The sequence below is a fragment of the Peromyscus eremicus genome, chromosome 9 (assembly GCF_949786415.1).
Source record: "Peromyscus eremicus chromosome 9, PerEre_H2_v1, whole genome shotgun sequence".
Classification (NCBI taxonomy): domain Eukaryota; kingdom Metazoa; phylum Chordata; class Mammalia; order Rodentia; family Cricetidae; genus Peromyscus; species Peromyscus eremicus.
The window spans coordinates 86,059,357-86,081,933 of NC_081425.1; the positions used below are offsets into that span (position 1 = coordinate 86,059,357).

The 22,577-nt window shown below is 44.1% G+C and overlaps 2 protein-coding genes across 2 annotated transcripts in view; one reads left to right on the top strand and one right to left on the bottom strand.

Annotated features, from left to right (window-relative positions):
* The window catches only part of Cacna2d3 (calcium voltage-gated channel auxiliary subunit alpha2delta 3), an 827,473-nt gene that overhangs the window by 706,577 nt on the left and 98,319 nt on the right, over positions 1-22,577 (top strand). The gene's annotated exons all lie outside the window — the stretch shown is intronic.
* Positions 12,879-18,166, bottom strand: Lrtm1 (leucine rich repeats and transmembrane domains 1). The gene is made up of 2 exons (XM_059274280.1): positions 17,491-18,166; positions 12,879-13,345 (listed from the first exon to the last, which is right to left on the bottom strand). The coding sequence occupies exons 1-2, from the start codon at positions 18,164-18,166 to the stop codon at positions 12,879-12,881; spliced, it is 1,143 nt and encodes a 380-aa protein (XP_059130263.1).

Genomic DNA, 22,577 nt, shown 5'->3' on the forward strand with positions numbered 1-22,577 from the left:
AGCCACTGTATGCAACTAAAACTCAGAGATTCTCATTGGCAAAATTTGAGTCCACACTGTCTTAATACCATCCCAAATGATGTGAATATTTTAAGGATAGAAAAATCATTTGCTGTCCCATCCTAATGACATCTATAAACCCAAAGTTATGTCTTCACTGAAGTCCTAGTATCTAATATGAATATTAGACTAGCAGCTAATGTAATCATCTTAAAAACCTAGACATTAAAGCATTAATTTATTACATTGCAACTTTTTTAACAATAATTTTATTGAGGTATGACATCCCAAATTTACTGCCTTTAACCTGTAAAGTTCAATGATTTTAGTAGACTGGAATGAGGTCCTGACCCTCCAGCTTACTCCTTAGCAAGGGACATGGATTGCATTAGATCCACTCACAAGGAAAATTTGAAAATGTGGGTTATGTGGTCTCATTTGTATAATTCAAGGCAGTGTAATGAAGGGGAAGATTTCATTTTAAACAGCTAATTAGGAAAGTGATTGATTAGCATCATTAACCATTAGCTATTGTCAGGTAAGTGCTATTTAAACTAAGTGTAGTGTGTAATATGGGCCCTCATTAGAGTTGTGTGAATAATGTTTCCAAAACCTTACAAGTGAACTTCCAACTTGCCCTCATTCCTTTGGTGGAATCTCACAGTGAGTTAACTAGCATCTCAGGAATTTAGGGTCAAGCCTGTCATGGGTAAACCTCTGGTTTGTGAAATCCCAGCACAGGAAGTGTTCTTATCATTTTAAAAATGAAATGCATATTGGAAATAGGGAGCTCGCTCAATGAGTAAAGTGTGAGGAAATGAGTTTGATCTCTAGAACCCATATAAAAAAGCCAGATGTGGTTAGCATGAGCAAGTAATCCCAGCTTCTGAGAAAACAGGGACAGAGGGAGCCCTAGGGCTCCCTGAACAGCCATGCCATCCTGATAGCTAGATTCAGACCACTGGGAGACCCTGTCGCAAGAGAACAAGGTGGGTGGTGTCTGAGGAATGATATCCAAGTTTGACCTCTGGCCCCACAAGCAAATATATATATATATATATATATATATATATTCATCTGCCATCCAAACTCACATACAGGTGTGCACACACACACACAATCAGAGAGAGAGAGAGAGGGAGAAACAGAGAGAGAAGAGAAAGTTGTTACCACTGGCATTTACTAAGTAAAGGGCAAAAATGATATCAAGTATCCAAAAATTACCCACTGACCCAGAACAAAGAATGATCTGGTTCCAAATGCCAGTAGTGGTGAGATAGAAACAGTAGGTGAAAATTAGCACCATCATTAAACCTCTCAGTAGATATACATTTCATACACACATTTCGTTCCTAGTGGTGCCTAGTGCCTTGTGAGCATGTCCTACAAAAGGCAGTGTGGAAGAAACAGGGAGAATGCTAGCTGACATTGCAATGAGCTCAGAGGCTGAGGGCACACCTGTCCAGGGAAGGATCCTGCCACTCAATCTCTCTTCTACCCCCAAAGAATGCTGCTGCCAAGGGAGAGCTTCCCTTGGTGCTGGCGATAGAGAACCCCTAAGTATTACAGGAATGGGAAGGAGGGAAGGAAGGAAAAATGTAAGAGGAGGGAGGGAAGGAAGGACAATCCTCTTTAGAAAACAGCCCAAGAGATAAAGTGTGGTTGTCAGTGGCAAAGAGAAGAAAAGCACTCACATTCACAAACATGTGTGGATGGGTATGTGGTGAGGGTTATGCCTCTTAGTTGTGAGTTGGCCAGGGAGAGCCATGAGTGGAAACCTACATGATGAGATGTACCCAGCATACAAAACTCTGTGGGAAGAACCTTTAGGGTGAAGCAACTCCCTTCTCCAAGGATCTGAATGAATTTGGGATGAGATTCCTTATGCATATACATGTCTCTGGTTGGCATTCAGAGACCTGAATGATGCAGTTTGAGGGTAATCACCAGATTCTTAAGGGAGGGCTCACAGGCAGGTGAACAGGTAGCCCAGCAGGAGATGGAAATCCACATCATGTCTTTGCACTAAATTATGAGCTAAAAGGTGGAGCTTTCTGTGTTGGGCCTTTTTTAAACAGACAGATGGGTTCAGTGCAGGGGTAAAAGGAAAAGGACTGATAACAGCAGATTTCATGGAAATGGATTGGAGATTGTGCTGTGTTTACCATCTGCACCAGAATTTCAGAGTTAGGACTGTCCATCGGAACAGCTGCTCTGCAAGATACAGAAGCCTGTAAGGAGCGCATGGTCAGGGTTACCACTCTAGCAATAAAAATAGCCCAAGTCCTGAGGAACCAGAGCCTCCGTGTTAACTCTCTAGGGCACTGCTCCCAAGAGCTACAACCACTTCAAAACTTCACTAGATGTGGAAAACACATAATCATCCTCTCCAAGTTCAGCAGCAGAGCATTCAGGGTAATGGGTTCTCATGGCTTACAGGCTCTGAATTAGCAAGTTGGGCCTCTTCTCTCTGAATCCCTGGTAGGTTTGCATATAAAAGTTAGCTTCAACTAATTATTAGAAGTTAGCACAGAGCTGCCACTCTCTCGCTCCAACAGGGGCCTTTCTTCTCATGCAAATTGTTTTCCCATGTAAATCAAGATATAGGGTGTAGCTTAAGTTTTCCTGCCTGGCCCACAGTCAGGACAGATCTCTCTCACCTGCCCTCAGACCCGACCAAGTAAACACAGAGACTTATATTGCTTTCAAACTGTATGGCCGTGGCAGGCTTCTTGCTAATTGTTCTTATAGCTTAAATTAATCCATTTCCATTAATCTATACCTTGCCACATGGCTCGTGGCTTACTGGTATCTTCACATGCTGTTTCTTATCGTGGTGGCGGCTGGCAGTGTCTCTCTGACTCAGCCTTCCACTTCCCAGCTTTATTCTCCTCCTTGCCCCGCCTATACTTCCTGCCTAGCCAACGGCCAATCAGTGTTTTATTGATTAATTAGCAACACATTTGCCATACATCCCACAGCACTTCCCCCCCCTTTTTTTTTTTTTTCAAAAAGGAAGGTTTTAACCTTAACAAAGTAAAATTACATATAATTTGGGAATTTGGGCGTAGCTTCTCTTACTACTTCCTGCTGGAAGGGGGTGCTGTATCTTATGGGGAAACAAAGAAAATTTTAGAATTATGGAATAGTCCATGAGGCTGTATCGTCTGAGCCAGATGCCTTCAAACCATTCTGGATGTTGGATCATCTGGGCCATGGTGTCATTGGAGACCTTCAGGGGGTCTTGGCTGGTCAAACCTGATGTATCTTAATCTTGAACAAATCCATAGCCTCTGGCTTTCTGTGGGAACAAAAGCAGAGACTCTTTTCCAAAGTAACATATCCTTATATCCAAATTTTGAAGTCAAGTTACCTTTAAAATATACATTTTGGCATAACTTAACAGCTTTTACAATCAAATGTTTTTCTGCAGTTAAAAATCCCAAAGAGAACACAATCCAGATTCTCTGTGTAATAGTCATCTTCACATGGCTTATTTTTTATATTAATTTTACTGTCTCTTTAAAGACTTTATTTTTTAAAACTATGTATTTTTTTCTATAACTGTATATATCACCTTTTTTGTCTTTTTCAAGCCTATGTATCTTTTACACACATTGTAAACTATTACATCTGAATCTGTCTTATTGTGAATCTATTGCTTTAAGCTGCAGCAGCTGTGGCTGCTGGTTCCACCCACCTCAGCTTCCCCACATGGTGGTGGTACTTTACCACCAGCTCTGGGAGCAATCGTGGGTCTATGCTTTTATCCAAGCAGAGTGTAGCCCAGAAACCTCTTTTTTTGTTTTGTACAGCAAAGTCTAATTCCACCATGCAGCTTAATGTGCCACTTGCAGAGGCCTCATTCCCGCCAAACTGCAGGTCGAGCGCACACGCCAGAAACCCACAAGGAGCTCAAACCAGCAGCTGCCGCTCATTTGAGAGAGACAATTAGGAACTGTTTTTAGCTCCGTTTTAGAATCTTTTTTCTCAGTTTTTAGGTGGAAACTCTTGCCACCACGTTGGACGCCATTTGTAGCTTAAGTTTTCCTGCCTGGCCCACAGTCAGGACAGATCTCTCTCACCTGCCCTCAGACCCGACCAAGTAAACACAGAGACTTATATTGCTTTCAAACTGTATGGCCGTGGCAGGCTTCTTGCTAATTGTTCTTATAGCTTAAATTAATCCATTTCCATTAATCTATACCTTGCCACATGGCTCGTGGCTTACCGGCATCTTCACATGCTGTTTCTTATCGTGGTGGCGGCTGGCAGTGTCTCTCTGACTCAGCCTTCCACTTCCCAGCTTTATTCTCCTCCTTGCCCCGCCTATACTTCCTGCCTAGCCAACGGCCAATCAGTGTTTTATTGATTAATTAGCAACACATTTGCCATACATCCCACAGCAATAGGGTGCTTTGGTTAGATTTCTTAAAACTGGAGCCCCGCCCTCTGCCCCCCCCCCCACCTCCCTGCAGGTGTTGTTACGTGTGAAATCTTGCCTGGGGGCATCTTATTATGGTATGGTTATATTTATTATTATCATCTTTTTAAAATTTTTATGGATATGAATGTTTGCCTCTATGTACCATGAGCATACTCTGGGCTCCTAGAGGCCAAAAGAGGGCATCCTCTGGAACTGTAATTACTGACAATTGTGAGGCATCTTGTGGGTACTGGGAACCAGATCAGGGTCCTCTGCCAGAGAAGCAAGTGCTCTTACCTTCTGAGCCATCTTTCTCTCCAGACCTTCATTTCAGTGTCTTAACATTTCAGAGTAAAATACCGAAACAAGCATTTTTATTACAAATGCCTTAGACCAGAGAGGTTGGAAATAATCACCTACAGGACCAATTCTAGTTGCCACATGATTTTATTTACTTTTAATTTTTTTTCTATTTTTATCATGACATCTTTCCTTTATTGTAAAGTATACTCTTTTAAAACATATAACTCACTGGCTTCTTCATACACTTGACAGAATTTGATACCTACCCCCACAATCTAATTTTCGAACTTTTTCAGTATCCTGAAAGAACTCAGCATACATTTCCTCCTCTTATTTGGTACTTCTCCATATCCCTAGGAGCACTATTCTGTTTTATCAATGGATTTACATATTTGGGGGTATTTTAGATCAATGGAATGATACATGCGCCTTTGTGACTGACTTTATTCACTTAACATGATGTTTTCCAGGACCATCGTATATCATGGATCAGTCCTTCATCTTTTCTATTGCTAAATAATATTCTCTTGTGTGAATGCATTTTATTTATCCATTTCTAAGTTGTAGCTATTTGGACTGTTCCCACCCCTTACCGAGTAGAAATATTGCTTTGGACATGAATATATGGGTTATCATGTGGGCATGTTTTTATTCCTCTTGAGCAGGTACCCAGAAGTAGAGTTGTGTCATATGTAACTCTATGTTTGGTATTTTGCAGAACTGAAAACCTGTTTTGAATTGTGGTTGCTTTAGTTTAGAATTCTAGCCAGCCATGCATAAGGATTCCGATTTCTCCACACCATTGCCAACATTCACAGTTATCTGTCTTTTTATTTTAACTACATTGATAGATAAGAATGAATTTGCATTCCCCTACTGACCAATGCTGAGTATCCATCTGATCATGAGCTTTTTGGCCACTGGTGCCTCTTTTCTAGAGAGATGTTGATTTAAAACCTTTGCCTGTATTTAAATGATAATAGCTTGCCTTTTTGCTATGTTATATGAGCTCTTTACATAATCTAGAAATAAGCTTATTGCACTGTGGCATATCTGCTGCCTGTTTTTGTAAATAAAGTTGTGTTGGCATGCCACCACACCTTCTTCCTATGAAGATACTTTCTTACCAAAATGGAAAAGCTGGATAGTTGGATAGAAACCGTATGGACTGCAATGCAAAAATGTTGACTGCCTGGCTCTTAAAAAAAAAAAAAAGAAAAAGAAAAAGAAAGAGAAAAAAAGCTCACTAACACTTTTATAAGATGAAAATTTCACAGAGTCTATTTAAAACAAAACCAAACAAAGGTCACTTCTTCACTCACCTTTTTCATCATGTTCTTATAGAAATGAGATGATATTGGAATCAGAGATTATTTAAATGGATGTTGACGTAAGAGTTTCATGCATCAGAATTTGTCTGTCAGTTATACCTGTTGCGTGTGGTTATGCAGAAATCCTAACCAAAGGCTCCAAGGTTCCTAAAAGTATCTATTGTCATTATCAGTCCCAGCAGCAATTCACTCAATCTTCACTCTGATGCATAGACCTTGGAAAAGCGCACTCTTTATGATACTTGGTGCTGTGCTGGAAAGGCCCCCAAACACATTGGTGGATAAGAGTTTATGGGATCTTTCTTTCATTCCCTCCTTCCTTCCTTCCTTCCTTCCTTCCTTCCTTCCTTCCTTCCTTTTTTGCCAACATGGCTCATGAACGATTGAGGGATTTATTTTATTGCGTCTACCTAAGCAAATCTTTCAAGGACCTTTTTGATCTCTATTAAGATGAAAATATGTGGTGCTTATGCTAAGGAAGGACTCATTGGGGGTCAAGAAGGTTAAGTGTAATTCCTTTCCTGGAAAGCGAAGGGCAGATGTGAATAGAATTTTCAGCAGAAGCATGGGTGCTTTGACAGTCTGTCGACATTGTTGCTAATGGAGTAAGCCTTAGCCAGCATGTGATTAGAAAGAGACAGTACTGATCACAACTTTTGGTCCCCAGGGGCCACACTCACTGCCAGTTCTCAGAATCTCTTCTGCCTCTGTGTAAGCAGCCCTAATTGATGCCAGGATCAATGTCTGACTACCATCCACACTTCAAGTCAAAGTATGTGATTACATGTGGCCCACCTCATGGAAGATGGGCGTGTATAGTCTTATTTAACAATCAGAAGAGATTTCAGAGTGGAAGCATAGGGAACGGGCATGTAATTGTTTTTCCTCCATAAACCTTCTGCCTTCCTGAACAACTCACCTTCCTGGATTCAGCTGAGCGTCAGACCTCAGCCAAAATCCATTTGCAGTTGCATTTGTTTTATTTACAGTATATGTCACTAACCTGTTTATGCTGTACATTACTCTCTCATGCTCTCTTCAGTTCTTTCTACAACCCACAACAGTCAGGGCTGGTTCACAGAAAAAACGTTTCCCAGTGATGTTAGCCGTTTCCACATTAGACAACCCCAAACCGACCCTCAGAGATCCCTTTTTCTTGTTCTATGCCAGTTGCCTTCTTCGTACTTCCCCTCCCCTGCCCATCAATGTTCTGGTCTTTCTAGGCTGACTCACTCATTTCTCTAGCTTGTAAATGTCACAGTCTCCAGAGTTCTCCATCTGCATCCTCTCTACCATCAAGGTTTTGAGCACCACGCAGACGCTGGTGATGATCCCAGCCAGATCTGCCTGGGTTGGCTTGCCTTCACCATGACCAAAAAGAAAGTTGGGGAAGAAAGGGTTTATTTGGCTTATACCTCCACACTGTAGTCCATCATTGAAGGAAGCCAGGATAGGAACTCAAGGAGGGCAGGAACCTGGAGACAGGGACTGGCACAGAGGCCATCAAGAAGTACTGCTTACTGGTTCACTCTCCATGGCTTGCTCAGCCTGCTTTCTTATAGAACTCAGGACCACCAGCCTGGGGATGGCACCACCCACAATGGGCTGGACCTGCCCCCATTCATCACTAATTAAGAAAATGTCCTGTTGCCAGATATTTTGGAAGCATTTTCTCAATTAAGGTTCCTTCCTTTCAGATAACTCTAGCGTGTGTTAAGTTGGCATAAAACTGGCCAGCACAACTTGTATTTGAATTTCTACTCCATCATTTATTGGTAGGATAACCTTGGGCACATTTGCTTTTTAGGCTCATGTGCTATGTAGCAGTAAATAAGGTTTTCATTATAAGGCAGATAAAAAATTGGTTACTGAGTTTAGAAGATACTTGGCACTAAATTGGATGCTTGTCTTGGGTTTCTAGTGTTGTGATAAAATACCATAACCAAAAGCAACCTGGTAAGGCAAGTGTTAATTTCAGCTTACAGTTCCACATCATAGTCTGTCCTCAAAGGATGTCAGTAAAGAAATTCAAGGCAGGAACCTGGAGGCAGGAGCTGATGCAGAAGCCATGGAAGAACTCTGCTTACTGGCTTCTCTCGCAGCGGCTTTCTCTTGTAACACCTAAGACCGCCTACCCAAGGGTGGTACCACCCCCTGTGAGCTGGGCCTGACCACAGTAGACATCAATTAAGAAAAATGCCCAGAGACCAACCCTAATTGGGGCATTTTCTCAATTGAGGTTTCCTCTTCCCGAATAACTCTAGCTGTGTCAAACTGACATCAAACTAGCCAGCACCACACTCAATAAATGTTGATGGTGCTATTATTGTTTTTGTCTAAATGATTAGTACAATGATGTCATAGTCTAGATAGTGTGGCTGACTGCACAGTGAATGGAGGGTAATGGGAGATTGGTTTGTGTTACTCACGCTAACTACAGGCCTCTACGTCTGGGTTTATCGGGCACACAATGAACTGTGTGTGACTTTTGGAAAGTTTTTTCCCCCCTTTTCCATACTTCTAGTTACTATTCGTAAAATAAAGGTGCTGAATTATATCAAAGTAGCAAATTGCACTAATCCCCTATGTCAACACTAGTTGATCTGTTGTGAGCACCTGAGAAACAGATTGGAAAGGATTCTGAGCTGGTTGGGAACCTGCTAAGTTTGCTGTGATCTGTTAGCAATGCCCATGATGGACAAGGAGGCCAATGACAACTTTTGTTGTGAAATTTTCCAGGCCTAGACATACTGTTCTTCAGGGCCTTTCCTGGCTCCTTTGATTCATTTCCGGGGTCATCTTAATGGACCGGTGAGGCTGGATGAGCGCCTGCCTACCCAGAGGATTTGGGCCCTTCAGTGTCTGGTGTGGAAATAGATGATCAGAAAGCAGGCCAGTAAGATAGAAAGCTGAGCCTCTGAGTGAGACCAAGGCCTCTGTGAGACCTCATTGCAATTTGAGTATTAAAAAAAAAAATGAAGAATTTCCATCAAGAGGGAGAAGAGGATGGTCCCCTGAAGTTCTATAGATAATCCAGCTTGGTTTGTAAATTGGCGTGTCTTGTAGATTTCTGATAGTAGCATATAGTAGATCTACTGATGGGTTTTTAACTACACTGGACACAGTGCTTCCTGATCTGCATAGGAAGTTACAGGTTTCAAAGGGTTGCTGTGTAACTATGCATATGGAGTACATAGAAATTTCTTTGGAAACCAATTTATCCACTGCTTTCAATATTTAAAGCATTGTTTCTCAACCTTCTTAACACTGTGGCCCTTTAATACAGTTCCTCATGCTGTGGTGACCCCCAAGCATAAAATTTCATTGCTGCTTTGTGACTGTAATTTTGCTACTGTTATGAATAGTCATGTAAATAGATGATGTGACCACCCCTGTGAAAGGGTCATTTGAGCCCAAAGGGGTTGTGACCCACAGATTGAGAAGGAGTATAAGACAAAGGAGTCTGTTTTCAGAAGTTCTTAGTTAGCTTCAGCAAAGGAATTTGATTTTCAGGAACCTTCAGCAGGAAGCCCAGGTGTGGGTCTCTTTTTGGCTTTCTGTTTTCATACGGCAACATGAGATCGTGTCTTTGTCCACTGGCATTTCATCATTCTTGAGCACAAGATTCTTTCTGCAGGGTCTGAGGTGCCTGCTGTAACTGTGCAAGCTCTTGTGGCTTGGTGGCCGATCTGATTCCTCACAAACTGCCTCATCATTGCCTGCTTTCCTTGCCTTTCCCATCTACTTCACCGCAGAAAGCTGCAGCGTCTGTGAACTCGGTGCCCTGCCTGAACAAAAACCACCTGCCTGTCACCACCGTGTCACGCTGCCTTTAATGAAAATGTGACATTTCAGATGACTTTCTCTGAGACAATCAGCACTAAGCATGATTTGGGGCCTCAGCATCTCCTCCAGCCCAGAACTGTGATGGAAGGACATTCTTACGGGGAAATCTATGAATAGGACAGCAGTAATACGCAGCTGAAAATAATCTGTGAGGCGTTTGCAAATTGCCCCTCGTGAGCTGTGGTGCTTGTGAAAGATAATTTGTGGTTCTTGCAGAATTCCCTGCAAACTGGGTCTTTCATCTGCTGTGCATTTTGCAATTAAAACATTTCATTTCTCATATTAACAAATGATAACTCCACGTTTGTTCATCTAAACAACTTGATTTATATTTTTCTGTGCTGAGAAGCTGTTGACATTTCAGAGTAAGTAATTATTTTCATTGCCAACTGCTGTGTGTGGTGACTGTAGGCAAATGATAGAAATCTGAGTGTACATGTGTATCACTTAAATCCTTTTGCTTAAAGACTACCTATGAAGCTAGAAGCTATCATCTGGACTTCGACATCTAATAGGATTAGGATGTTGACAAGCATGGGTTTGGGCCCCATCCATGGTTTGTGCTGTGTACTGGAAACTCTTTGATGTAATCTCTGAGGACAAGGCTTACCTACAGTACCTCCAAACTATTAGGAGGGCACAGTAGACTTGCAGTCTCAAATCACTTGTTAGAGGAGGTATGTGCTGTTGGCCCTGGGAGTTCTTGGGGCATGTGATAGCTGCTCAGGCATCCCTCGGAAGAGTGTCAGAATTCTGTGTGGAATGCTCATGGGAACAGTTTGCGCCATGCCTGCTAACAATGTGAGCTTGGAAAACATTTGGTCAAATGGAGATGAAAAATAACGGACCTTCTCAATTTCCTCTCACATTACATTCTTGGCCAACAGCAACAACAAAGGCACAGTTAGGACAATGGAAAGAAGTGCTTTTTCAGCTTGAAAGTAATTGCTACATCCTTGGAATAGGAACTCAATCACCACACGGTTGAGTTGGACCACCTTGGCACAATAGGGAGGTGGTATCATGGTGACTAACAGCCCATGCAGCCATGAGGCCTTCCCTGAGAACTCTGTTTGTTCTATTCATTCTTACACTGTAATCATTAAAACATACTAATTGCACAGGCTAATGGTTTCACTGTGACTTTCCATTCATATATACATTGTGCTTTCAAACTTATAATTTTATGCATTTAGCTATTCACACTTCAACTTCTTCTCTCAAGGAAACTATCTAGCTGAATTGATGCTCCAAAAAGACAGTTGACCCTTAGCCCACTGGTTTACAAGATTTACACTGCTTATAGCTCGCATCTGTCCATCCCAGCATATGCATGTCCCATTGGTGTTCCAGTTTGGAAGTAGACTACTGACTGGGGATCCAAACCAATTTTTACATGGCCTTGAGGGGTGAAGTAGAGCCAGTACCCTGAATGGCAAATGTGCTTTATCCTTTGAACCAACTCCAATTGATTAGTTCTGGTTGCCTATAGTGCTGTCTTAAGAAACCATCTGTGGTGTATTTGAGGCTCAGCTGGGAAGAGTGCTGGGATTGATTAGCAATGTCTGTCATGGGCTCTAGAGGAACAGCTTGCCCCATATTTGTCATTTTCTGCTTTTAACATGTCTTTAACTCCTCTGTGCTCTCTTCCTGTGCAAAGTAGTTATAATCTTAAAAAGTGCCTGTTGTATAAACAGAAAGAGTAGGTATAGGTATATTCAGCTTTAAGAAACCCTAGCAAAGAAATGCAAATTTGAAAAATGCATCAATCTGGAGCCAATTATTTCCATTACAGAAAAGATTCCATGAAAGGTTCCTTTAAATAGCGAGCTCCCCTGCTGCATTAAAATGATGATTCAATTTACAAAAATTCACTTTGCATGCAACTCTCCGGGACAAAGTCTGTGTGGACTTAGCAAGCCATACCTGAACTTTTTAAAGCCACACTTCAGCACTAGCCAGGATGTCTGCCACCAAGTACCTCAAGTCCCCCAGTAACTCCCACTCCCCCTCCAACTTCCTTCTTACTTCCTCTCCCAGAGTGTTGAGCATACCATCTGGGTGGTGATCAACAGCTACTGGCTCCCAACCCGACACGGCTGCATTTCATTAGTGGGTAAGCTGATTGCTCCGAGGGTGTTTATGTGTGGGTGTAGCTGTACAAATCCATGCCCTCTGTGCATTGTGTATGCAGATGCAGAGACACAAGCACCATTCAGCCTAATCTAAATTCATCCCTGCTGTGAGTTCTAGGGTAAGGTTCCAGTTGGTTGGTGGATATGGCCTTTTGGTGATATCTGCCCTATATTCTGGTTCACCCATTCCCTCTGTGTTCCTTCACATCAAAAACCCTGCCCAGACTCCAGGCCTGAGTCCCATTAACCAGACATGGAACCCTTGTCTTCTCCTGCAGCTCAGAAAGCCCCAAATGGTTTTCTGATTTAGAAAATTAAATATAATCCGACTCTTGTGGCCAGCTATGAAATTCCCAACCAACAGACATTTCCACTAAATATGTAACATACACAACATCTAAAAGTCCCACCAATCCAGCATGAACTTGAATTATAGAGGCATCCAGTACCCCTCGGGTAAGATCACCAGCCTCTTCCCAGGCACCCCAACTGGTGGCCCCCAAAGCTCCTAAGAATGCCTGTTGGCACACATGTCAACATTCCTGTTGCTCTGTAGAAACAAGTTAATCCAGAGAAAGGTACCTAAAAGCGATGGCCTCTCCCTTCTTCGTGTTCCTGCACATAGACTCATTGTCCTAACCTCTCAGTTGCAGGATATGAGCATAACTACTTTGTCTGTGATATTTCAAAGCTATACCATAAATTTCTTCCCATAAATTTGGGTACTTTTTTTTTTTTTTAAACAGACACATGTTTTCTCTTAGTTGTTTTGGAAGACCATACACGGGAGAAGAGCAGTGATGCACATCAGGCCCACTCAAACATTTCTTGCGGCCCTCAGTTGATCAAGGAGGAACTTTGACATGGAGGTTCTCGGGCTGTGGAACTGTCCATTGGCTCCTTGCTTCCCATTTTCTCAGACTCGCTGGTTGGTGCCAAGGGTCTCCCATGGTACTGGGCCGTGATAGCTGCGTAGGTGCAGCCGTAGATAGCAGCCGCCAACATCATGAGACATACAATCCCACATACCACCCCGGTGATGACCACAGTAGCCACAGCGTGGCGCAGGTTGGCTGGCTTTGGTTTGGGTTTGGGCTCACACTCCAAGGAATCTTGTTGTCCGGAGTTATTCTCAGAAGGCTTGTGGGCCTCTTGAGGGGCAGAACCAGGCTGCTGAACTAGTGAGGGTGCCAGGTCTGGAGAAGGCAGAGGACAGGGCTGGTATAGTTCATGGGGAATGGAGAGGAGGTCCTTTCCTTTCCAGTGTTCAGGCAGCCTGCAGATGGCGCTGTCTGTTACTCCCCCTTCAAGAAACAAAGCAAAGGGCGATAATGGAGCTTTGATGTGACAGCATTCCAAAGTCCTCAGCCTGCCACAGACTAGACAATTACTTATTGCTAAGAATTTCTTAGAAACCAATTTCCCTTAATACTATATAAAGGCTGAGGAGACCACTGGGCACATACTGACAGGGACCATGAGGGCCCAATGGCCAAAGGCCTTATGGTCTCCAGAATTCCTCCCATCCACTCCCCACCACACAAGAAACCTTTCCTGCTAGATTCTCACTGGAAATCAAAGAAAGCATAAAGCAAATATCCATTCTTGTGTTTGTGTGTTAATTACAAAGACCCTAGGTCTCTACCAACACGTTTTAGTTGAGTTTTATGTATCTGAGCATTTGACAATACCATATGTTTAGTTCATGGTGTTTAAGTAACTCATCTTCTTGGGCCTCATGACATTACTACTTTGAGTGCCAAATGTTCCAAGGAGTTATTCAATGTGGGTTTTGGTCTTTATAAGGTAGCTTAGTCCCTTGGGTATCTGTGATATAGTTAGTTATCCTTCCTTAGACTACTGCTGCCCATGTAACCACTGGTACACTATTCAACTTCACAGGAGTGAACTTCCTCAAGTTTTCTGCCATCAGAACATCCTATTTGTATCTGCATAGATAGTTTAAAGTCCTCACCATCCACTCTTATAAGGAATTCTTTAATTCACACAGGGCATGAGTGGAGACATCAGCACCCAAACCCAGCCTCTCAGTACACTTCTCTCTTTCTACTTCTGTCTTTCTGTATCTCCTGGGACCATGGCAAGTGGCAGAAAAGCCTACTTTGACTCAGCAGGACCCATAGGACCTGTGGCTTGGTTCTCTCAGGCTGTCCTAAAAACCTTACCCATTGGGAAAGTGGCATGTTCCCTTTGCAAATGCAGACTGCAGATTCTCGGTATACATCATAGGGAAATTTTTTAATTAATGCCAGAAAGGTACATATGGTAGTTGTCACTTTAGCGTTATTGTTACATGCCATTGTATAGTAGTTCGGGGTTTGGGAGATGTATGCCCATTCATGCTATCTAAGCATCTAAGATGAGTCATAAGTGCCCTATAAGTAGAGCAAGCCACCCCATTAAAGGAGATCTGTCACTCAGAAACACCAGGGTTGACGACAGTGACCAAATTCAACACATACTTTTTGCTGCTATTGCTTAAAGCTGAATGATATCACAACCAGACTCAGCTGCCGCCGCCGCCGCTACCACCACCACCACCACCACCACCACCACCACCACCACCACTACCACCACCACCACCACCACCACCCCCCCCCCCAGCTTCCTCAATAGTCCCTTGAGGCATAGATCCTGGCTTTAAAGCAAAAAGACCAAAGAGGAATTTCCTGAGCCTCTGGTGTTCACGAAACTAGCGGAACAAGGTGTCTGCTCCAGCTGAGCCAAGAGCCCCACCCAGCGGCGCTGAGATGTGGGGCTCTGCCTCTGTGGGATCTTACCTCCCTTTGCACCTGACTATGGCGGCCCTCACTAGGAGCTGTGTGTCAAGGCAGAAAGCTTGAGAGATAGAAACCCAGGGGGAGCAAAGGCATTTCATCCAACCATGGCACAGTGAGGCTTCCACTGGGAGAACCCTGGCTACTGGGCCACGCAGCTTCGTGGACTGATGATCCCCCAGGCTGTTACCTGTGCATTCAGATTCCAGTCTTTCTCTAGATCCACTTTCCACTAGAGAATTGCACTAAAATCCACAGCCTTGAGTCCCAGAGCAAAGGACAGGCCTGGCGTGAATGCGTGGACATGGCGGGAAGGCGGGGCCTGTGGCCGGCACCATCTCAGTCACCTCCTGTACAGTTGAACTGCACTGCTGGGTCAAGGGACCAAAACGAGCATGAGCACTGAGCACTAGTGAGTGGCATTCACTGGTCCAGCTTTGTGGCTGAACAGGAGAATGCCAGCCTTGCCTGTCCTGCTTTGGATGGCCTAGGTCTGGAAACAGATTGTTTTTAACATCAAGAATTGTTCTTCCTTGATGAAAACTCTCCTTCTGGGATGGTCTGGTTAATGCTGTGATTTGATTCCCAAAGCAAGGACTCTAGCCACCTCACCTCCAGACGTGCTTGTTTTTGTTTTTGACCTATCAGAATGATGTTACTAAGTTCTCTAGTTGTCGTTGTACGCTAACTTCAACGTTGGCTGGTTGGCGATGTATCAACTGCTCTTAACTATTGAGAAACTTCCAAATTTGATGTTGCAAGTTTGAGCTCTCACTCTATAGAGGCCGTGCCTCCAGATGTTGGTTTTCTTCCCCTAATTCATATCTGCAGCTCTCAGATCTTCCTGAGCCATGGGCTCCAGCATACAATCACCAACAGAGCTCCTCTCTACAGTGTGACAAGTATTTCAAATATGTTCCCTTTCTGACTCTTCTATTGAGCACCTCCCCCAGACTCTCCCATGGCCTTCATTCCCTATTTGCTAAAAGCATCACCATTTCTGTAGTTACCAAACAGAATAAGATACACAAGAATCTCCCACAGTTGCTCCCTCCTTCTCCCAGTCCATCATCTTCTCCAGTATCCCTCAGCAGTATCTACCGCTTCACTGTTCCAAATGTCAGTCGCTTGTTACAGCCCTGGTTTAGGCCACTGTCATCTCTTCTCTGATCCACTGAGATCACATCCCCCTTCATCCTCTGGCTCTTCAACAGCCTGGGCGCTGCCCTCCAGGAGTCAGCAGAGTGGCATTTTACACAGTGGTCAGATCACACTGTTCCCTAGACAAGAATTCCTCAGAACTTCCCACTTCCCTTAGAATACAATCCAGCCAGGGCACCTGCTCTGCACATGTGTAGAGACTGGGCAGGCACCCCAAGATGTGCTGTGTGTTACCTCCACCCAGACTCCCTCCTCTGTCTCTCACTAAGCTGGGCTGCTCAGTCACCAGACCCTAAGAATGCTGTGATGCTGTGTCCCCACCCCCACGGCTCTCTTCCTTTCTTCTTTTCCTGGTTCTGGCTCTTACATGTGTCAGTCTCCTGGGAGGCTTTTCTTTCCCATTCTATCTAAGCTGGGGCGCATTCCCTCCCCCACTTTACCCTTGCCCTGCCTCACTGTCTTAGCATGGCCATCTGAACCTGTACCTTTATCTATTATTATCTTACATAATGCCTGTTTTTACCCTTCCAATGGAACCTTCATAATGATAAGCATTCCTATTCACTGCCTTTTTCTCTGAGTCTAGAGTAGTGCCTGGTACATCAAGGGCATTCAAGGAGAGGAATGAAGGAGCAGTGCTCAGAGAAGCAGTATGGGGCCCAGGGAAGAATGTAAGGCCAACAGCCATACTGTCTGCTCTTGTTTGTACTTCTCCTGTGCGATCTTAGGCCAGTCATTGAACATCTCTGGGCTTCTGTTTCCTGTTGACAACAGAGGTCGTCAGGCTTTTCTCTCAAGGTTCTTAGCAAAGACTGTTAAGTGTCCTGTATGATTTCTGTCACAACTGCTCTACCTTGCCCTACCTTGCCCTATTGTGTAAAATACCCACTCAGTACATAATGAATGGCATGGCTGTGTTCAAATAAAGCTTTATTTATAAACAACAACAAAAAACTAGGCAGAATTTGGACCTTGGTCTATAGGTTATTAACCTCTGATTTCCAGAGTTTACTCTCTCTAATATTCTGGGCTTTTTTACTTAAATTTAGGCTTCTGATGAAAGAAATAATAACTTTGGAGAGGGGGCCTTCTGGACCCAATTTCGGAATTTGATAAGATTTATAGCCATCATTAGGTAGAGATGGGAAGAGAGAGAAGCTGTCTAAGGAGTGAGAGCCACATCCTCCACCAGATCACACTTGGAAATTAAACCTGAGGATGCTTTGGTGCATGATTCCCAGGGAGAAGCCCATGTCATCTGCATGCACACTCTGATGAGCATAAATACCCATATGAAACTTCCTCCACACTCCAACTGACACTTGCTCCTTTGCTGCATCCTGAAGTTGGCATGGCATCCATGTTGAGATGTGCAAAAGCCTACAACTGTCCCTTGTACCCTCCTCTACCGTCTTGAGATGTGGAGGATGGAGGAGGTCCACCTTAGGCCAGTGACACACAGAACAGCATTTCTAAGACACACTACTGACCTTCAAAGGTGAATCTCTCCAGCCAGAGTTTCAGACCCAGCAAGTGGCAGTCACATTTCCAGGGGTTGTCCTTAAGAAGTACCAGCCTCACCTTGGGCATGGCCTCTAGAAGTGTACGATCCAGATGCAGGAGATGGTTCCGCTGCACAGCAAACATGGTCAGGTTCTCCCAAGGCTTGCCCAGGGACGTGGGCAGGAGACTGAGGCTGTTAGATGACAGATCCAGCTCCCTGAGCCCAGGCAGGGCATGGGCAAGGCTGCTTTCCAAGGAAAGCAGGGAATTTTGGGATAGATTTAAAACCTCCAAGTGCCGAAGTCCATAGAAAGCCTCTGAAGCCAGATTTGAAAGAGAGTTGTTAGATAAATTTAAGATTCTGAGCAGTGGCACAGATCTAAATGCATGAGCAGGAAGCCAATGGACCTGGTTATCTTGTAAGAGCAGGGTTAGTGTCCATGGGGGTAGATCAGGGGGAATCTCAGACAGCCCTTGGCCACTGCAGTCCACAGAGTTTGAAGATGAGTGACACAAACATTTCTTGGGGCAGCTGCCCACACCTTGGAGCAGGATACTCAGACTGGAAAACAGCAGCAGAGCTCCTGAAACAAAGAGAAGAGGATAGGGTAGAGGCCAGTGTTTGAGAAAAGGTTGCCACCAGCCAGGGAAATCACATGTCATATGGTCCTGAGCCAGTAGTGCCTTCCACCCACCTAGAAAGAAAGTTCTATTCCTCGCCTTCTTAGCAGAATGGGACTGAGCATACCTAGCCCATCACCGCGTCCATCTCTGAGCCAGCCTTTGTCAGCAGCCTTGGAGAAGGGATTGTAAGATTGATATCACATGAAACGGTGAAGGGAGTCATTCTGGGGCACATGTCCTTTGGAGGTCAGAGCCAAATATGTGGGCTGTGGCAGATAGAAAGATAACAGAGGATCGGATATTCATACTTCTGAAAGGAACTCTCCAGAGGAGGACAGGCCAATTGAGCTTTGTGTGGTAGCAGAAATGTTCTGTGTCTGCCCTTCAACATGGGTGTCACTAGCTACCTATAGTAACGACAGTTACTAAGCTCCCAAAATGTGACTGCTGCAACCAAAGTGCTGACTTTGAATTTTGACTTTGTTTTCATTCATTTAGATTGAAATGATCAGACATGGCTTCAGGTGACTGTATTGGCTAGGGCCTTCCCTACAAATGGCTGTCTGTCTATCATTGTGAGGAAAACCCCATCTGTGATGATTGTCTCTGCTCCTTTTTTTATATACATGTTTAAATATTATTAGGGGTAATAATATGATAAGCATCCTTATTTCTGTAACCTGTGCCAGCACTCATAGGTTCTCAGACTTCCATCATCTTCCTGCTTTTCACTGGAAGTGCAGTGGGGCAGACTTCCCTGGTTTATGTCTTCATATATGTTCAAGTTAACCGTTACTGTCCTGGGATGACAGGTATGTGCCACCTTATCCAGTTTTTCTGGAGCTGGAGGATCATACTCAGAGCTTTGTGTGTGCTAGGCAAGCACTACTACCCAAGATCCAGCCATAATGCTATTCAAGAAATGAGAAGCCGGGCGGTGGTGGCGCACGCCTTTAATCCCAGCACTCGGGAGGCAGAGCCAGGCGGATCTCTGTGAGTTCGAGGCCAGTCTGGGCTACCAAGTGAGTTCCAGGAAAGGCGCAAAGCTACACAGAGAAACCCTGTCTCGAAAAACCAAAAAAAAAAAAAAAAAAAAAAAAAGAAATGAGAGCAGAGCTGAAATGTCCATCCCATTTCCAGCTTGAGTTGAAATGGGGTGTAGTGTATCACCTGAACACTCTTTTGAGATCTCTGGAGTTAGCTAAGGATTTTTCTCCTGAAGCTGAGGACTAAACCCAGGGTCTTGTGCTTGCTCCTCAAGTGCTCTACCACTGAGCTAAATCCACAGATTGTAAAGGTGATGTCATATACTCAAATTCTCTTCATTTACTTCAAGACCCAACATTTCCACATGTGGGAAGTATTGGGAACTTTTCTTTGGCTTGGGTTTGGAGCAAGACTGTTAGGTAGTCCTTCTGATTTTTATTCCTGTAATTACTGGAAATGATCACCAAGATATAAAATTGTTATACAAAGCTTTGTAAACTGCAGTCATTAATAAGGACAACAGCAAATGACCAGACAGGATGCATTTCTGGGCAGGGATCCCTCCTATTGCTTTATAGATATGAATCCATCGTAATGACCTTGTCAAATTGGTTCCTTGTCTTCAACATTTTAAAGGACGAAAGAGAGTCATAGAGAGGCAAAATCACTTCCCAGGGTCACAGAAACAGTAAACAATAGAACATGATTTGAACCCAGTGTGTCTACCAAATCTGTGAGAATTCCTATCTGCCATACTCCTCTGCCAAATACATGGAGCAGCAACTGGGGAGAGATTGGCACAGTACGATACTGGTTTTAAAATAAATCCACATAACTATAATCATAAGTGCAACTATTCTGCAGTCTCTTCTGTTTAGTCAACACGGTGTGTCCGTATGGGTACTTAGAAAGTGTCTTCGTTTCTTTTAGCTAATATGGCGTATTCCGTGATGACCACGTCAAATTCAGTACCCACTCACCTCTCACCAAGGAGCAATCGAGCTGCCAGGGTCCCTTCTCTCTCTATCACAAACGATGCTGCAAAAGCTCCCTGGCCCAGCGCTCCACAGCTATATAGGGAGGTGGGGGAGGGCTCCCCAGAATCCAGAGTGGGTCTCATTGCACGGCTCAGAGAATTGATATTTTCTTAAAAGACTGCTTGATCATTCTTCAAAGTTGCTGTCTCCCTCCCTTTCCCTCTCTTGGGATTTGAGTTTCTAAGTATGGCAAACATCTGTTACGGGCACTTGATTGAACTATAGAGGCAATTACAGGGTCCCAGAATGCTATTCAAAACTGAGAATTGTTATCAATAATGAAGGCTTTCAAGGGAAGGATATTTGTTTGTTGGTCTGGTTTGGGCTTCACATAGGGGAAAACAGCATGATTGTCAGATATACTACGTCTTGATCTCCCTGCTTTCGGCTCTGCTCCTGGGTACTAGTGCCCAGGCCTGTAGAGCAAGCAAATGAGGAGCTTTCCAAGGGGTGTGGCCTGCTTTGATTTAGTTCAAGAGTCACAGAACATCGCAGCCCCTCCCAAACAGAAGAGTACATCCCTTGTTTTTCTTTCTGTAATTTTTCAGATGTCTGAAAACTTCTTTCAAAGCCCAAAATGTTTTTCCATTAGAAATCACCCGATACCATCACTGTTGCCTGAGCCACAAGTGGTAATTAGTTGCAGGGAATCAATTCTTAAACTCCAGCGTATGTTTCCTCACCCAGTCCACTTATTAATAAAAGGCTTATCTTCCTGAGATGGGGGCCAGTTTGTTCCTCTTTTCTTGACCTCCCACTTCCCCAAAGGGAATAATAAATGAACTCCAACTCAAGGCACCATGCTGTCTATGAAATGGCCCATGACAAACCAACTACATGTCCACACCACAGCTACACACATTTGTCTCTATCCCCTTTCCCCCACGCTCAGTATGGTGAAACATCCATCTTCCCACTGAGAGATATTTTTTGCATCTGTCCAATTGTTTTAAGAAAGACAGGTTGAAATTGATTTCTCACAGACACTTCTCCAGGGGGATCCCTTCCTTCTCTCAGTGGGTGACTTATGGGGTAGGGGAAATGGAATTCATTCCTGCTCACCTTTCATGGCTCAGTCTCTGCAGTGCGAGCCCTCTTCCAACATGCACCCCGCCTTGTGTGCTTACAGATCAGCACACCCAGGCCACGACAAACTTGGAGCCCGGCTTTCTATTTACTTTCCCGGAATCCAGTATGGGCTTTTCTCTGTTGCCGAAAACAGTTGCTGCATTCAGGAGGTCACTTATTTAAGCAGCCCGTCCCCTTGTCTCTGTCTGCTGTGGTCCTTTTCCATCAGAGGATCTTTTGATTGTGTCCCGTCCTTTTTCTCAGCGTGTCAGCCTCCCTGGGATCTCCTCGGCCTCTCCCATTCAGACAGCGAGCCACATAAAGAATGTTGGTCAGATCTTAGTGAACAGCTGTAGCATTCAAACATGACCCCGATGGCCCGGCCTTTTTGATTATTTAATCTGCTTGAAGTCCAGGGCACCAAAATAAAACGGCCTTCTTAATCCGGCTGTGGCTTCTGCATTCTGTTGACTTATCAACCACGCTGTGTCAACCCTCACCGGGTGGGGAGTGCCTGAAACAGATCCCCAATTTAGGGGTCTCGCAAAACAGCCAGCTGAGTGTGTAATATGAGAACAAATTGGCCTGCTGGAGGCTAACACAGCTTCCACAGTACACTTCTTTGGCTGTCAAGGGTGCATTCTGCCCACATCCTTGGAGATTAGCCATATTGACAGGTCTCCATGCCCTGAAATCCACAACCATGGTTTCCTTCAGTAGACATTACAATCCCTTCCCCCGCCACCCCCAGTGCCACAAATTTATCTCAGCTACTTGCTTATTTGATCCATGTGCCCTTTTCCCCATTGAATTGACCTTCTGGTCCTTCTGACCTTCTGGAAGCCTGACATACTTCATCTTTCTGCATTCCCTAATGCTGAGGTTCAGGGTCTCTTCTCAGTTCTCTTCACATATAAAACAATAAAACTGGCTCTGTAGAAGCTGGACAGCAATGAAGTTGGTTGAGTATCAGTAGCCAGTGCTGTGAGCTTTCCTAATGGGGATTGGAAACACCTCTTTGAATATATAAATACCCGGCCATTGACCAAAGTGGGCTTCCAGTGCCTGGAGTGAGCCTTTTTTTTTAACTACTCCAGAATGTTCCACAGGCCTTCTGTGGACTGGTCAGGTGACAAAGTCACTTTTTATTGAGGTTGTATAAAGTAAACCTCTGGCCTCCAGAAGTAGAGTTGAGCGTGGACCCTGAAATCAGATGGGTCTGAATTAAGCTTGCCCACACAAAGCCTCATCTCATAGGGGCTAATGGTACTCAGTGCTTTACAAGATTATATCCAGGATTAAATCTAGCCCAGAGTGTCTTCATGAAGGCTACCAGAAGACTACAATGACCCATTAGA

Bases quoted from the DNA above. Each gene is read 5' to 3' on its own strand.
- Lrtm1 (XM_059274280.1), bottom strand. From the start codon at position 18,166: ATGACATGTGATTTCCCTGGCTGGTGGCAACCTTTTCTCAAACACTGG. The intron at 13,346-17,490 runs GTCAGTAGTGTG...TGTTTCTTGAAG, and splicing joins GGAGAGATTCACCTTTGAAG to GGGGAGTAACAGACAGCGCC.